Here is a 14,396-nt window from a genome sequence, read left to right as displayed (position 1 = left end):
CAAATATTCTATACATGTATGTAAACACACGTGTGTGTGTGTGTGTGTGTGTACATAGATAGATAGAGAGATAGATATAGAGTGCACGCACCCAAAGTTTATTTATTCTGTTCCGCAGCCAATAGTACATCATGTATCCAGCTCAACATAAAAACTTTGGTTAAAGCTCCTCTTTAGAGGGGTTGTCCAACATTAGGCTAAAATTCTGTGGTCAAGCTATGTAATTGCAGATTTGTGAATCCTTACGTCACGCACACTGCACGTTGTGAGGATTCTGCGGCACTGGGAGCTGACAGTCATGAGACAGCAAGTATGCATACCCGAAGCTACATTCCGACTAGGCTTTGTCAGGCCTCTCTCAATACATTTGCATTCAGCGAGTGCCAAGCAAGTCTAGTTGGCGCGTGACTGCAGGTATATAAATGTCATATTTGCGGTCATGTGCCCGCTACTCCCGAAACTGGGGAATGTTCTCAGTGCGCGCGATGTGAGGATTCACAAGTCTGTAGTCACACAGATCGACTGCAGACTTGTAACCAAAGGTCGGACAACCCCTTTAAGGCTACGCTATTTTACTACTATTTGCAGTGTCGTCTACTGCTGTAGCCCTAACTACATAACATTGGATTTCGTAGCTGCGTAAGGACATGTCATCTCACATGTCTTCTGCAAGATTGTATGATGATAGACTACCAACCATATGTTGCCCAGTTGGCAAGGTGTTGCAAAAAGTATGATCCAAAAATAATCACGTTAATCCTCCAAGCGAAATGAATTGGATTTCTGCCTGGTGTGATGGGAAATGTAGCTAGTAGAAGGTAATATGGGAGGGCATGTGCTGGTCTGATGTACGTGCCTATTTTTCATAATTTTCCCTTTTTAAAGGTCTACATTTGTAGGCTGGTTAGTGATGATATTTAATTGCTACAGAAATTGTTTTCTATGTATTAAGAACAGGACTCTATCACTGTGACTTTTAGAAGATGATGGGTTACAATAGATTCTTGTGAGATGATCCATTTTATTCTTACAGACTACAAAAAAAAAAAAAAAAAAAATCTAGTTCAGATATTCATACGGATAACTTTGTCTATTTTCTCTCAGTCAAATGATACACTCATCTTAAGAAATCAAGACCCGGACATCTCATTAACAGTAAAGACCCCCAAGCCAAGGGGGCGAAGACCAAAGGCGAGTATTCCTGGAGATGATGCAAAAAAAGCTGAGAATGCAAACAAGCCTCCAGCACAAGAGGGCACTTTCCCATGTAAAAAATGTGGCAGGTGAGTAGCAAGTGATGTATTGCATGATTCTAAAGTAATAAAAACTCTTTTGAGTAGTAGTTGTCCAATTGTGGATGACTTTTGTCCACGGCAATCCATTGGATTTTATCTAGGGCCTCCTCTTTGTGAAGCAGAAATCTGTGGCTGCCCGCACCTTCCACCAAGTGATAACCTCATACTGCAAAGGGTTCATGGCAGGTCTCCATTCTTCTAAAGGGCTTGTCCAGCTCCGCTCACTTCTCCACCAGAAGTGAGTGGTGCTGACCACGTCTCATCTACTCATACCTGCTGGTACGTGTCTCCAATTGGCAGGTATCATGCACGTCTTATTTATTAGAACAGGCCATTTTCATGCTGCCTGTTGATCGCGCAAGCGTGTCAACAGCTTTCTGGAGATATGACATGAGTGGTCTTGACAACCCTTTAGGTTTGACCTTTTTATAGATCTGTCTTCACTGCAATTTTTTAAGGGATTCTTGCAAATAAAAATAAGATTTCTCCTAGTTCTAACCATTCATTTATGGCCGGACATCTCCGTAGGGTTTTATAACTTCTATTAATATGGTAATAAGAAGGAGACGGCCAACTCGCCAAAAAACAGGTGCACGCATCCGATACGGCATGATCAGTAGGCAAGAAAAGAAAAAATATCCAGCACTCTTGTATAGGAAAAATGAAAACTAGTTTTTATTGGTATAAAAAAAATGTTAGCACATGGCAGGAAGAACAAAAACCTGACGCGTTTCAAACACAATTTTTTTTTTTCTGTTCGAAACGTTTCAGTTTTTGTTCCTCCTTCATGTGCTATAACATTTATGGAATTTTTGTACCAATAAAAACTAGTTTTCATTTTTCAAGAGTGCTGGATATTTTTTCCTTTTTCCTGCTATTAATATAACCCCCCAGTAACTTCAATGTTTGGACCATGTCTATTACTGGACAAACCCTACTCAATAGCTCAATGTTAAGTTTAAAAATGGTAAAAAAAAACAACAAAAAAACACTTCGATATTTTTTTTTTTTTCATCCTTGGGCCATCGATAAGGGGCTGTCCAGTAGTCCCTTTAGGCTAGGCTTTGCAATAAATTAAGCTCCTTTGTAGGCTCAAGACACAATATAAGCAGATTACTAAAAGGTGACGTGACCTTTTGATATTCGGTAATGCACAACAAATCTCAATACTGTACTTTTTTTTCCTTCCAGGGTCTTCACTAAAGTAAAAAGCCGCAGTGCACACATGAAGAGCCACGCGGAACAGGAAAAGAAAGCAGCAGCCCAGAAGCAGAGTGAGGCGGCAGCAGCGGCCGCCGCTAGAGCGGCTTTACATGCGAGATCCCGTCAGCTAGAGAGCAGTGACAGCGGGAGCAGCAGTGACAGCGGGAGCATCACTAGCAGCACCAGTGAGAGCTGTGACAGTTCAGATGATGGTGAGATATAACTGGAGCGCTCCGCTGGCGCAGTGAGGCTGGAACCTCGCTTCATTCCCTTCACCTTCTTCCTACAATTAATTTTTTTTTGTAAATGAATGTTGCAATTTCTGCAAGGATCAAATTGCCGAACAGTTTATCGTGGACTCTGGACTTTTTATCTTCTTAAATTAACTATTTATTTGGTAAATGGTCTACAGTGTATCGTGTCTTTTTTTGGAAAGTAAATACATATTTTCTATCCTATCTTTGTTCCTGTAAAGACAAGTTACATAAAGAAAAAAAAAAGAATTCTGCAAGCCATGACTTGACTTCTTTCCTTTTGAAAACTGCAAAAAGGAGACTTCTCGAAGAAACATTTCTGTTGTGGATCTTGCTTTGGTATCGCGTCACTGTGTAAAGTGCAATTGATTCATTTGTATTTTTATTTAGTAGCGTTCACTGTTTAGCAATGTGAAATTTTGCACAAACCCATGAGTGCGCTACTACAAAAGTTTGACATTTTATTTTACGAGCACCAATACTGAAATATTTCAATATGGTAAAACAAAAGGGCTATTCAGACAGCGGTGAAAGTGCAACGTTGTTTGCGATACTACCCTGACGTGTGTCGCAGTGCTCCCCAAATCGTCTTACAGGGATACATCCTCATTAATCTGGGTCAGCCTGACATTATGGCTCTTTCTTCACTGCAGCATAATTGCAAGCTGCCAAAAATGTTGGGAGTGACTGTTCAATCAGAGCAAGATCTGTGTGATCAAGTGTGCCTTGTAGCCCTCTGCCTAAGGAGCACATTAGAGGCAGCCATTATACTGGCCAATCATATGATAATGCAACCTGCCAATGTAAAAAAAATAAATAAATAAAACGCGTGGGAGGATAGATTGATCAACCCATCCAATCTGAGGCTTATTCTTAGTGTGTAAGTGTCTGAAACCTGCAACATCTGTATTGTTTGTCTACTCCTTTTTGAGGGCAGGTAAAAGAAAACTGAAACTTTTGAAAAAATAAATGATCTAAAAGATGAATAAAAATAGATATATTGTCCATATTTTTTTTATGTAATAAAAATATATATACAAAAAAAATAAATTTAAATATGTATGTGTGTGTATATATATGTATGTATGTATGTATGTATGTATGTATGTGGTTTTTTTTTATTTTCTTCTTCAAAGTTTTGGCTTTCTTGTGCCTGCTCCCGAAAAGGACTAGAGAAACAGTACAATTTTATGATACATATATATATATATAACCTTTCTTTGTACTGTTTGAACTGCAATTCTGATAGCAGCATATTGTAGGGGCAGAGACCCCCGATTCCAGCGATGTATCACTCCCTACAGGACTAATGTCCCGTGCCTCCTGGTCTAACCCCACCTCCACCACTGATTGGCCACTTTCTGTCAATATACAGTGTACAATCAGTGATGTGGGCGGAGTTCTACACAGCTCAGCATTCAGATCTCTGCTAGATCTGCAGCAGAGACAACTGTGATTGTATCACTACTATTGCACTCAGTAAACTAAGTGACATATTGCTGGAATCAGGCTCTCTGACCCTACAACATGCTGATGAGGTTACATAGCAAAAATCTGCTGACAGATTCCCTTTAAGGCTAAAAAAAAAAAACCCTCAACTATTCATTAACTCTCCTCACAATCTAGCTTTCTATTTCTTGTAAAATAACAATTCTGGAGCATCTTGCTTTTGAACTCTACATTATTTCTCTTTAGAAATGCATAAATAATCATTAACTGGGTCCATTATTCCTCTTGTCGATGACCCTATACATGGAGACTGTCCAATTTTTGTCAAAAGTGTCAGCGTAGGGGCATACAGTGTGTGTGTGTGTGTGTGTGTGTGTGTGTGTGTGTGTATAAAAGAAAGAAAGGGGAAAAAAAGGAATGGAAGCACTTTGTTGTCAAATATATTGATGTACTTCCAGGAGGAATTCTAGAGGGAAAGAATACTCAAAAAATGTTTTATTATGGAGATATCTGATATTCACTTAAAAGAGAAATTACAGGTTTACCTTAAATTAAAAAAATAAAAGTACCCAAAAATAAATAAAAATTACTATAAAATAATTTGGATTTTTTTGGGCCATAAAAAGTGTGTTACTGGTCCAAGGGAGTTCCTGGCTTGCATTTGGATGCCTTTATAGTGGCCGCCTCTACAGAGTTTACACGACATGTGCTGTTCAATGCAGCAAGATAAACTTGTAATATTACGTGATGCACTTATGCTAACTTGGTTTGCGTTTTAAAGAATGTGTGAATTTACTTTACAGCACAACCTTACACATAAGAGTTCTATATTTTTTAACAATTTATGATAAAATGTCTATAGCTCTATAATGGAAAGAAAAAAGACAATGTATATACACTATATGTACAAAGCGACATTTACTCTGTTTTGTAAAAGTATAATCTTTATATGCTTCAGAGACAATCTGTACCTGTTGATACTTTTTTGGAGAGAGTGATTGACACTTGATATAATGACTGCCTATTTTTTTTTTTAATTGATGTATTCATTATAAATGCATGAACTTAAAATTTGGTATTAATGGTGGCCTATAAAATGCAGTATTGTAATAATTCGTCCATTGATAATTATCAGGGAAGTTGTGTTGCGATTCTTTACTTTTCCATAGTCAAAAACATCTTCCAAAGACAGGCAATGTTCACACAGAAGGGTTTTTTTATGGAATTTTTTTGGCGCAGATTTACATTTTTATTTTTGAAGAGAATTTTAAAATCAAACTCTGGGAAAACACTTTTTTTTTTTTTCTATTCAGATCCTTTTTGCTGTTTGAGTTTGAGGGTTTTTTCCCCCTACATTTTGTAAGGTTATGTGAACATGACGTCTTTCAGGTGGATTCCGCCTGCAAAAAATGCTGAAAAGAATGAACATGTGAACTGTCAAAACTACTTGCACTGTGCACATGTTCTTCCTTTTTTCTCACTTCTTTTAACCTCTTCAGGCTTCGAAAGCCATGAAGGGGCTACAAGAAGTGACCACTCCATTCTTCAGGTGGCTTCCACTCGGAAGTCGCCACTATCTTACAGATGAACTGCCGACATCTTCCGTTTCAAAAACGATGCGGATATGCCGGCTTCTCAAAAATATGCCTCGTGCACAGTACCCTAAAATGCCTGATAGGGGGGGGAGCGCATGTTGTGTCTTTTGAAGTGGATCCTGGTGGAATTGGTAGGAATGGTCAAATCAAAAGGCTGCAAAAACATAATTCAAATACCCTTTTTGGGAAAAGAAAAATCTCCAAAAACTCCCCCTATTAGATTAATTGTCTTGGATTAGAAAAATGGGCGGACTTTATTCCAAATCACAGCATCACGCGAGTCCACGGGTAAATCGTTTTATCTCTGGTGATCTGCAATAGCAGAAAGTCATGGACAAGTGTAGAACCATTTCTGCAATAAATGATCATATTTTTCTAATCCTAGATAATCTCTTCAATAATTTAGATTCTTTTTTATTTTTTCAGATTTTTATGCTCACAGTGCCAAGTACAGTAATGTAAAGTTAACTTGCGTTTTTGTTCCTAAAAACTGGAAATCACCAAGAAGCAAAATCTTTTATACATTTCATTCATTGTCTTTAATCATTTGCACCAGTCTTTGTAAACTGTTCCAAAAATTGGCGCAAATCAATAAATGCAACAAAATTGTGCAGATTCCAAAGTAAAAAAATAGCGGAAAAAAATGGTGAGACCATAAAATGGGTGTGGGTGTGTGTGTAAATCTATGCCTGCTCATAAAAGGTGTCAATTTCATTTTTTTTTTGTTTAAGGACAGTCAAAGATGTCTGTGCACCCCTTATTTAATTTGGCACATTCTAATCCATTTCTTCACCAAGAAATTTAAAAAAAGTAAGTGATCCTCGCACGATAATTCATCATATTCTTCAAACAACTTTTGGGAAACTTGGCGTTAACCAAGCTGCCATTACAGCCTCCATAAGGGCCATCATCCAGCCATGCCAGACTACCACCTTCACGACACCTCATAAGAGGCATGCTTGTCATTTAGGGCTGAATTACGAGCAATGTATTCTGCAGGCGGTCAGCTAAGGGCCAGTCTGGGCCTTCTGCCACATGATGGTGCATACAATAATGTGGATTTAGGCTCCTGAAACTGTAGTATTCTACATTGAGGATGTCTGCTTTCATCAATTCCCTGACAATAAGATGGTCACTGAGCGCCCTGTTACTGGGAATCTCAACACTCAGCTGTAATCTGATGGGAAACTCTGCAGTACGTGGTCAGTATCCCTGCAGCGCCACCACAGGTAAAATGAAGCAACATGCAGTTCTGAGAAATAAATGGCCTGCTCATGTAATGCACTGACTAGTTGGATCCTTTTGGAGGTGCTTTTTGTGGCTGCTCTGCTAAGAGATGAGGGCTCTCTTCTTCCACCTATTGGCTTGGAATTATCTAATGGGGGTATTTAAGCTGGACAACACCTTTTGAAGGGAACTTCACAGGCAATGCATGCTGCCCGAATCACAGGCAGTATGCATCAGACACTGGCTGAGTTATTGCAGCTGTGTATGTTGACGCTCTGGCATTTCAGAGAAAACATAATGTGAAAAGTGGTGTGGGGACTACCAGGCCAGGGAATGTGCATCTCTGATGACGACGGGCTGGGGGAGTGCTGTACGTTTCGGATGACGACCGGTCGGGGGAGTGCTGTGCGTCTCGGATGACGACTGGCCTAGGAGGACTGTGCATCTCAGATGACGACCGGCCAAGGAGAACTGTACGTCTCAGATGACTACCGGCCTGGGAGGACTGCGCGTCTTGGAGGATGACCGGCAGTGGGAGGGACTGCTCATCTCAGATGACGACCGGGACTGCTCATCTCAGATGACGACTGGCCGGGGGAGAACTGCGCATCTCAGATGACGACCGGCCGGGGGAAAACTGCTCATCTTGGATGACGACCGGCCGAGTAGGACTGCGCGTCTTGGAGGATGACCGGCCGGGGGAGGACTGTGCGTCTCAGATGACTACCGGCCTGGGAGGACTGCGCGTCTTGGAGGACGACCGGCTGTGGGAGGGACTGCGCATCTCAGATGATGACCGGCCGTGAGAGGGACTGCTCATCTCAGATGACGACCGGTTGGGGGAGAACTGCGCATCTCAGATGACGACCGGCCGTGGGAGGGACTGCTCATCTTTGATGACAACCGGCCGAGTAGGACTGCGCGTCTTGGAGGATGACCGGCCGGGGGAGGACTGCGCATCTTGGAGGATGACCGGCCGGGGGAGGACTGTGCGTCTTGGATGACGACCGGCCTAGGAGGACTGTACGTCTCCGATGTCTACCGGCCTGGGAGGACTACGTGTCTTGGAGGATGACCGGCTGTGGGAGGGACTGCGCATCTCAGATGATGACCGGCTGTGGGAGGGTCTGCTCATCTCAGATGACGACTGACCGAGGGAGAACTGCTCATCTTGGGAGACGACCGGCCGAGTAGGACTGCGCGTCTTGGAGTATGACCGGCCGGGGAAGGACTGCGCATCTTGGAGGATGACCGGCCGACAACTTCTACTCTCCCTGCTCCCTTAAGACTGATGCACCCAGATCAGTCTAAGAGAATAGGGCAGGGAAAAGTCAGGAATGTTTCATTTTGAAAAGCTGTGACATTTCAGAGAAGACATACCTTGGCTTCCCTAGTCTCATAGGAAAAAGCCCATGTGTATAGGGAGAGATGTCTGTCTAGGGGAGCAGGAAGAGAAGCTGCCAGGGACCTGTCTCAGATTAGTCATCTGAGAAGGCATAGGCCTCGCCTGGTTCTTCAAAGTAGGTTTTCTCTGAAGTGTTGCAGTGCTTCAGAGGAAAACCTACATGGATATTGCTGTAATCCTGGAGCCAGTGTCTGATTCTCAGATGTGGTTCGGGCAGCAAAAATCAGGTTTTCAGGTTCACTTTTCAGTGTGCTTGCATCTGCTATCTTTTTTTGCCCTATATGATATCGCCATGGAAAGATTCAATTACACAGCATCACCATTGCAATGGCAAACCTAAAGAGCCCAGAAAGTGCCTATTGTACATGACAGAGCCTGTGCAACATACTTGTTGGGCATTGTGTAATTGCCTTGAGCCCAGTATGCAGCTTTGTCCTTATGCCCAATGCCAAATGGGGTAGGAGATTGCAACTGGAGGAACACTAAGGGGTATGTACACACTTTTTTTTTAAGGTTTTTAAGGCGCATTCGCTCTGTAACCCTCCAAAAAAAAAGTGTAGAATGAATGTATGCACAGCAAGCCATTTTTATATTGCTGTGCATATGTTCAGTCTTTTGAGCTTTTTCAAGAGACCTCCGCTCACTAATTTATTCATGACAAGTAAAAACAAAAACGGTGGCCAAAGTGATTGCAAAAAATGACTGTAAACACGCTTCAGGATAAAGAAGGCAAGAGTGTCCTGACGCGCGTTATGGAGCGCCCATTGAGTTACCAGTTCACTTGGTTCTAGCACTGTCGATGTGATCCTAAGAAAAGTTAAAAGGGAACTGGGCACTTTTCATATAATGTAAATATTATTACAATGACTTCTCGGCACTTACAATATTAAAATAAGAAAATGAGTTTGGGGGGTGGGGTCAAAATTAATTTATCCAAGAAATGTTGGCCTCCTGCCAGCACTGATCATGGCTAGGAAAAAGCAGTGTCTGCCCCAGTGCAATGCCGTCGGCTGCCAAAGATCCAATAACTTACCAGACAAATAAGAACTATTAGTTATTTGCAAACAGTCCACAAAATGGAGCAAAAGGCCGATCGGACAGACATGGGCCAGTACTAGGAGCAGAAGAAAATATTCCATTATTAAATAAAAATAAATTTCTTTATGAAGATACGGAAATATGTTTTATGCCGTTTGACATTAGATACACCCCCCCCCCCCTATAAAAAACACACTGTGGGGTCCGCACCTGTTCTGTGTTTTGCTTGTGTATTGGAGATTACAACCCTGTATACTGTGTGCTACGTGAATACAATACATTTGTTATAAGAATTATTTTTCTATGGTTACAATATAAAAAGTAAAAAAAAATCTGTTAATTATCACCTCAAATTGAGCATTTTGTCTTCTGTAGACTAACCAAATCCAATGTGTTCTGCGGTGATGTAACTATGGTTACATATTCTCTACAGATTTCCTATAATTAAAAATCTTTTCATATTTGCCAACCCTTTTTCTACGGACACTGTTCCTCATAGATAAATGTGTTTGTTGTATGATGTGGGATATGATGTTGGCAGCTTATCATTCATCATTGTAGAAGGCCGCGCCAAAATCTACCTGTCTGTTAGTATTAAAGGGCTTTTTATGCATTTAAACATCCTAGGGAGCAGTGTTGGATCTCTGGGGACCCCACTGATACTAGGGCTGGTTTCTCATGACCTGACAGGTTCCCATTTTAACAACATAAGTTTCAGTGTAATCAAATTAACAAATGAATGACCTGCAGGCCACATTCACATTTTGCAGCAAACCATCATGCCGAAAACTGCATTGAAGTGCAGAGTGGCAAGATTTCCAAATGACAGCCGTTAATTCATCTTGCGATGTTTACAAATCTATGGTAAACTATACAGACATTAAAAGGGTTATCCACGTTTGTCACGAAAGTCTGCAGTCACTCTATATGACTGCGGACTTGTGAACTTCCACAGCGCGCGTTGTGAGGATTCCTCGGTACCAGCGGCGACGAGGAACAGCCACAAGTGTGCGCTATGCATACTTCTGGCCACATTCCAACTAGTGATTTGAGCGCGGCCACATATGCATACTCCCACATTCTGACTAGACATATCTCATACTTTCAGACACCAGAGAATCCTCGCAACACGCGCCGTGAAGGTGCAGCCATTAAACTGGTTGTCTAGGTTTGTCACAAAAGTCTGCAGTCACTCTGACTACAGACTTGCGAACCTTCACGGCGTGCGTTGCGAGGATTCTCTGGTGTCCAAAAGTATGAGAGATGCATACTCCCAAATTCCAATTAGACATACAGTGGGCACGGAAAGTATTCAGACCACTTTAAAAATTTTCACTCTTTGTTTCATTGCAGCCATTTGGTAAATTCTAAGTTTTTTTTCCTCATTAATGTACACTCTGCACCCCATCTTGACTGAAAAAAAAAAAACAAATGTAGAAATTTTTGCAAATTTATTAAAAAAGAAAAACTGAAATATCACATGGTCATAAGTATTCAGACCCTTTGCTCAGTATTGAGTAGAAGCCCCCTTTTGAGCTAGTACAGCCATCAGTCTTCTTGGGAATGATACAAGTTTTTCACACCTGGATTTGGGGATCTTCTGCCATTCTTCCTTGCAGATCCTCTCCAGTTCCGTCAGGTTGGATGGTGAACATTGGTGGACAGCCATTTTCAGGTCTCTCCAGAGATGCTCAATTGGGTTTAGGTCAGGGCTCTGGCTGGACCAGTCAAGAATGGTCACAGAGTTGTTCTGAAGTCACTCCTTTGTTATTTTAGCTGTGTGCTTAGGGTCATTGTCTTGTTGGAAGGTGAACCTTCGGCCAAGTCTGAGGTTCAGTCACTCTGGAAGAGGCTTTCATCCAAGATATATCTGTACTTGGCTGCATTCATGTTTCCTTCAATTGCAACCAGTCGTGCTGTCCCTGCAGCTGAAAAACACCCCCATAGCATCATGCTGCCACCACCATGTTTCACTGTTGGGATTGTATTGGGCAGGTGATGAGCAGTGCCTGGTTTTCTCCACATACCGCTTAGAATAATCACCAAAAAGTTCTATCTTCGTCTCATCAGACCAGAGAATCTTATTTCTCATAGTCTGGGAGTCCTTAATGTGTTTTTGAGCAAACTTTATGCAGGCTTTCGTATGTCTTGCACTGAGGAGAGGCTTCCGTCAGGTCACTCTGCCATAAAGGCCCGACTGGTGGAGGGCTGCAGTGATAGTTGACTTTTTAGAACTTTCTCCCATCTCACTACTGCATCTCTGGAGCTCAGCCACAGTGATCTTGGGGTTCTTCTTTACCTAGTCACCAAGGCTCTTCTCTCTCGATTGCTCAGTTTGGCTGGAAGGCCAGGTCTATGAAGACTTCTGGTGGTCCCAAACTTTTTCCATTTAAGGATTATGGAGGCCACTGTGCTCTTAGGAACCTTGAGTAATGCAGAAATTCTTTTGTAACCTTGGCCAGATCTGTGCCTTGCCACAATTCTGTCTCTGAGCTCCTTGGGCAGTTCCTTTGAGCTCATGATTCTCATTTGGTCTGACATGTACTGTGAGCTGTGAGGTCTTATATAGACAGGTGTGTGCCTTTCCAAATCAAGTTCTATCAGTTTAATTAAACACAGCTGGACTCCAATGAAGGAGTAGAACCATCTCAAGGAGGATCACAAGGAAATGGACATCATGTGACTTAAATATGAGTGTCTGAGCAAAGGGTCTGAATACTTATGACCATGTGATATTTCAGTTTTTCTTTTTTTATAAATTTGCAAAAATTTCTACATTTGTGTTTTTTTCAGTCAAGATGGGGTGCAGAGTGTACTTTAATGAGAAAAAAAAATGAACTTATTAGAATTTACCAAATGGCTGCAATGAAACAGAGTGAAAAATTTAAAGGGGTCTGAATACTTTCCGTACCCACTGTATGTGGCCTCGCTCAAATCACTAGTCGGAATGTGGCCAGAAGTGTGCATAGCACGTACTTGAGGCCGCCGGCACCATGGAATCCTTACAACGCGTGCTGCGAAAGTTTGGAAGTATGTAGTCCTAGAGTGACTGCAGACTTTCGTGATGAACTTTGACAACCCCTTTAAAGGCAGCACAAAGTCTACAGTCACTCCATATGACTGCAGACTTATGAACCCTAACAGCACGCACTGCGAGGATTCACTGGTGCCAGAAATGAGACTGAGAAGTCATGTGACCAAAAGTATGCAATGTGCATACTTCCACATTCAGACTACTGATTTGAGCGAGGCTGTATATGTCTAGTCTGAATGTGTCTGGAATAGTGTTGAGCGAGTATGTTCTGTTAATCCTTTCGCCGAGTATGCTCGGGTGAGCACCGAGTAGTTACATCTGCTCGGTGTTATGTTTGAATCGTTCCCGTGTGCATGATTTGCAACTGTTTGACAGCTTTATTACATGTGAGGATTGTGTAAGAAATAGACATTCCTCCCATGTAATAAAACTGCCAAACAGTCGCAAATAATGCACACGGGAGTGATTTAAACATAACACTGAGCAGCTGTAACTACTCTGCGAAAGGGTTAACAGAACATATTCGCTCAACACTAGTCTGGAAGTATGTATAGAGCATACTTGTGGTCACGTGACCGCTCAGTGTCGCCACCAGTACCGGAGAATGCTCCCAACGTGCTGCGCACAAAGGGCAGAAATGGCGCTGGCACCTTTCACTATGCCCCACAAGCTTATCTGCTGCACAGTAAGGGTAACCAACTGACAACAGCACTTCTAAGGGTAAGTACAGACACATCAGAAATTCTCCAATGTAAATTTCCATGCTTAACGAGGATTGTGCTGCAGATCTTGCCCCCTGCTACGTTGAAAGTGGTGAAATCTGCGGCACACTTAATTTCTTACATAAAAAATCCCAACTCTTCAGTAGGTGGATTACATTTCTAAATTGTCATCAGTTTACCTAGTGTTGCAATCTGCGGCAATTCTGCCATGTGTGAATTCATCCTAAAGAAAAGAAGCAAATAGTCAATGGAAACTTGAGGGCTACTTTAGATTTTTATTTATTTTTTCCAAATGTTCTAAATTTACAATTTTATTTTTTTTTGTACAATAAATTTATGAAAAGTGACCGTTTAAGCAATACAGAACAGAATGCAAGAGTTTAAAAAAAAGCGGAATGCTCATTAGGTGAAGCATTGAAAGGATTTGGAAAGAGATAATAAATTCTCTGATATTTTAAGACAGACTTTTTCTGCCTTGGTAACAACACAAAAAACACATCAGCTCAAAAATAGTATGGATTTAATAAGACAGTGGGGATTTTCACCAACACCACAGCAGATAATATACGTTCACACACACGGCTGGTTGTCCGCAGAAGCCGAGATATTACTGCGCCGAGAACAGGATGAAGCAAACAAATCCCCGGTACAAGGGGATCAGCTTTAATGTAATTCTGATGCAGTGGTTGACCTGCAAATCTACATCAAAGAAAAGGACAAGTACATTTTTTTTTTCTGTGATGCGGTTTTTAAAACTTTGAGAGAAAAAAAAAAAAAGAAGCAAACTGGCCATCAATCTTATATCCTATTGTTTTTTTGTGAAGCTTTTGTGCCAAAATTTATTCAAGAAACTTTTTATTTTCTTGAACCAAAGAGATTTTTTTCTGGCTAGTCATCATCCTCTGTGATCGAACAGAGCACTTACAGGTGCTTCTCACAAAATTAGAATATCATCAAAAATTTTATTTATTTCAGTTCTTCAATACAAAAAGTGAAACTCCTATACTATATATAGTCGTTACAATCAGAGTGATCTATTTCAAGTGTTTATTTCTGTTAATGTTGATGATTAAGGCTTCCTACGCGATTAAAAAAGGTCCCTTAGTCTGTTTCAGTAGGCTCCACAATCATGGGGAAGACTGTTGACTTGACAGATGTCCAGAAGGCAGTCATT

The 14,396-nt window shown here is 41.3% G+C and overlaps 1 protein-coding gene across 3 annotated transcripts in view; it reads left to right on the top strand.

The window, feature by feature from the left end:
• The window catches only part of MIDEAS (mitotic deacetylase associated SANT domain protein), a 103,396-nt gene extending 98,814 nt beyond the window's left edge, over nucleotides 1-4,582 (top strand). For all 3 annotated transcript variants that reach the window (XM_073638844.1, XM_073638845.1, XM_073638843.1), the window contains exons 12-13: nucleotides 1,105-1,283; nucleotides 2,487-4,582. In XM_073638844.1, the coding sequence (XP_073494945.1) occupies nucleotides 1,105-1,283; nucleotides 2,487-2,721 (414 nt within the window). In that variant the 3' untranslated portion in view covers nucleotides 2,722-4,582. The remainder of the gene's footprint in view (nucleotides 1-1,104; nucleotides 1,284-2,486) is intronic.
• The last annotated feature ends 9,814 nt before the right edge of the window (nucleotides 4,583-14,396 follow it).

This window comes from Phyllobates terribilis, unplaced genomic scaffold (assembly GCF_046119375.1).
Source record: "Phyllobates terribilis strain yellow unplaced genomic scaffold, ASM4611937v1 Scaffold_7__3_contigs__length_470593459, whole genome shotgun sequence".
NCBI classification, from domain to species: Eukaryota; Metazoa; Chordata; class Amphibia; order Anura; family Dendrobatidae; genus Phyllobates; species Phyllobates terribilis.
The sequence above is the reverse complement of the archived record's forward strand: the minus strand, read 5'-3'. Positions and strand labels throughout refer to the sequence as shown.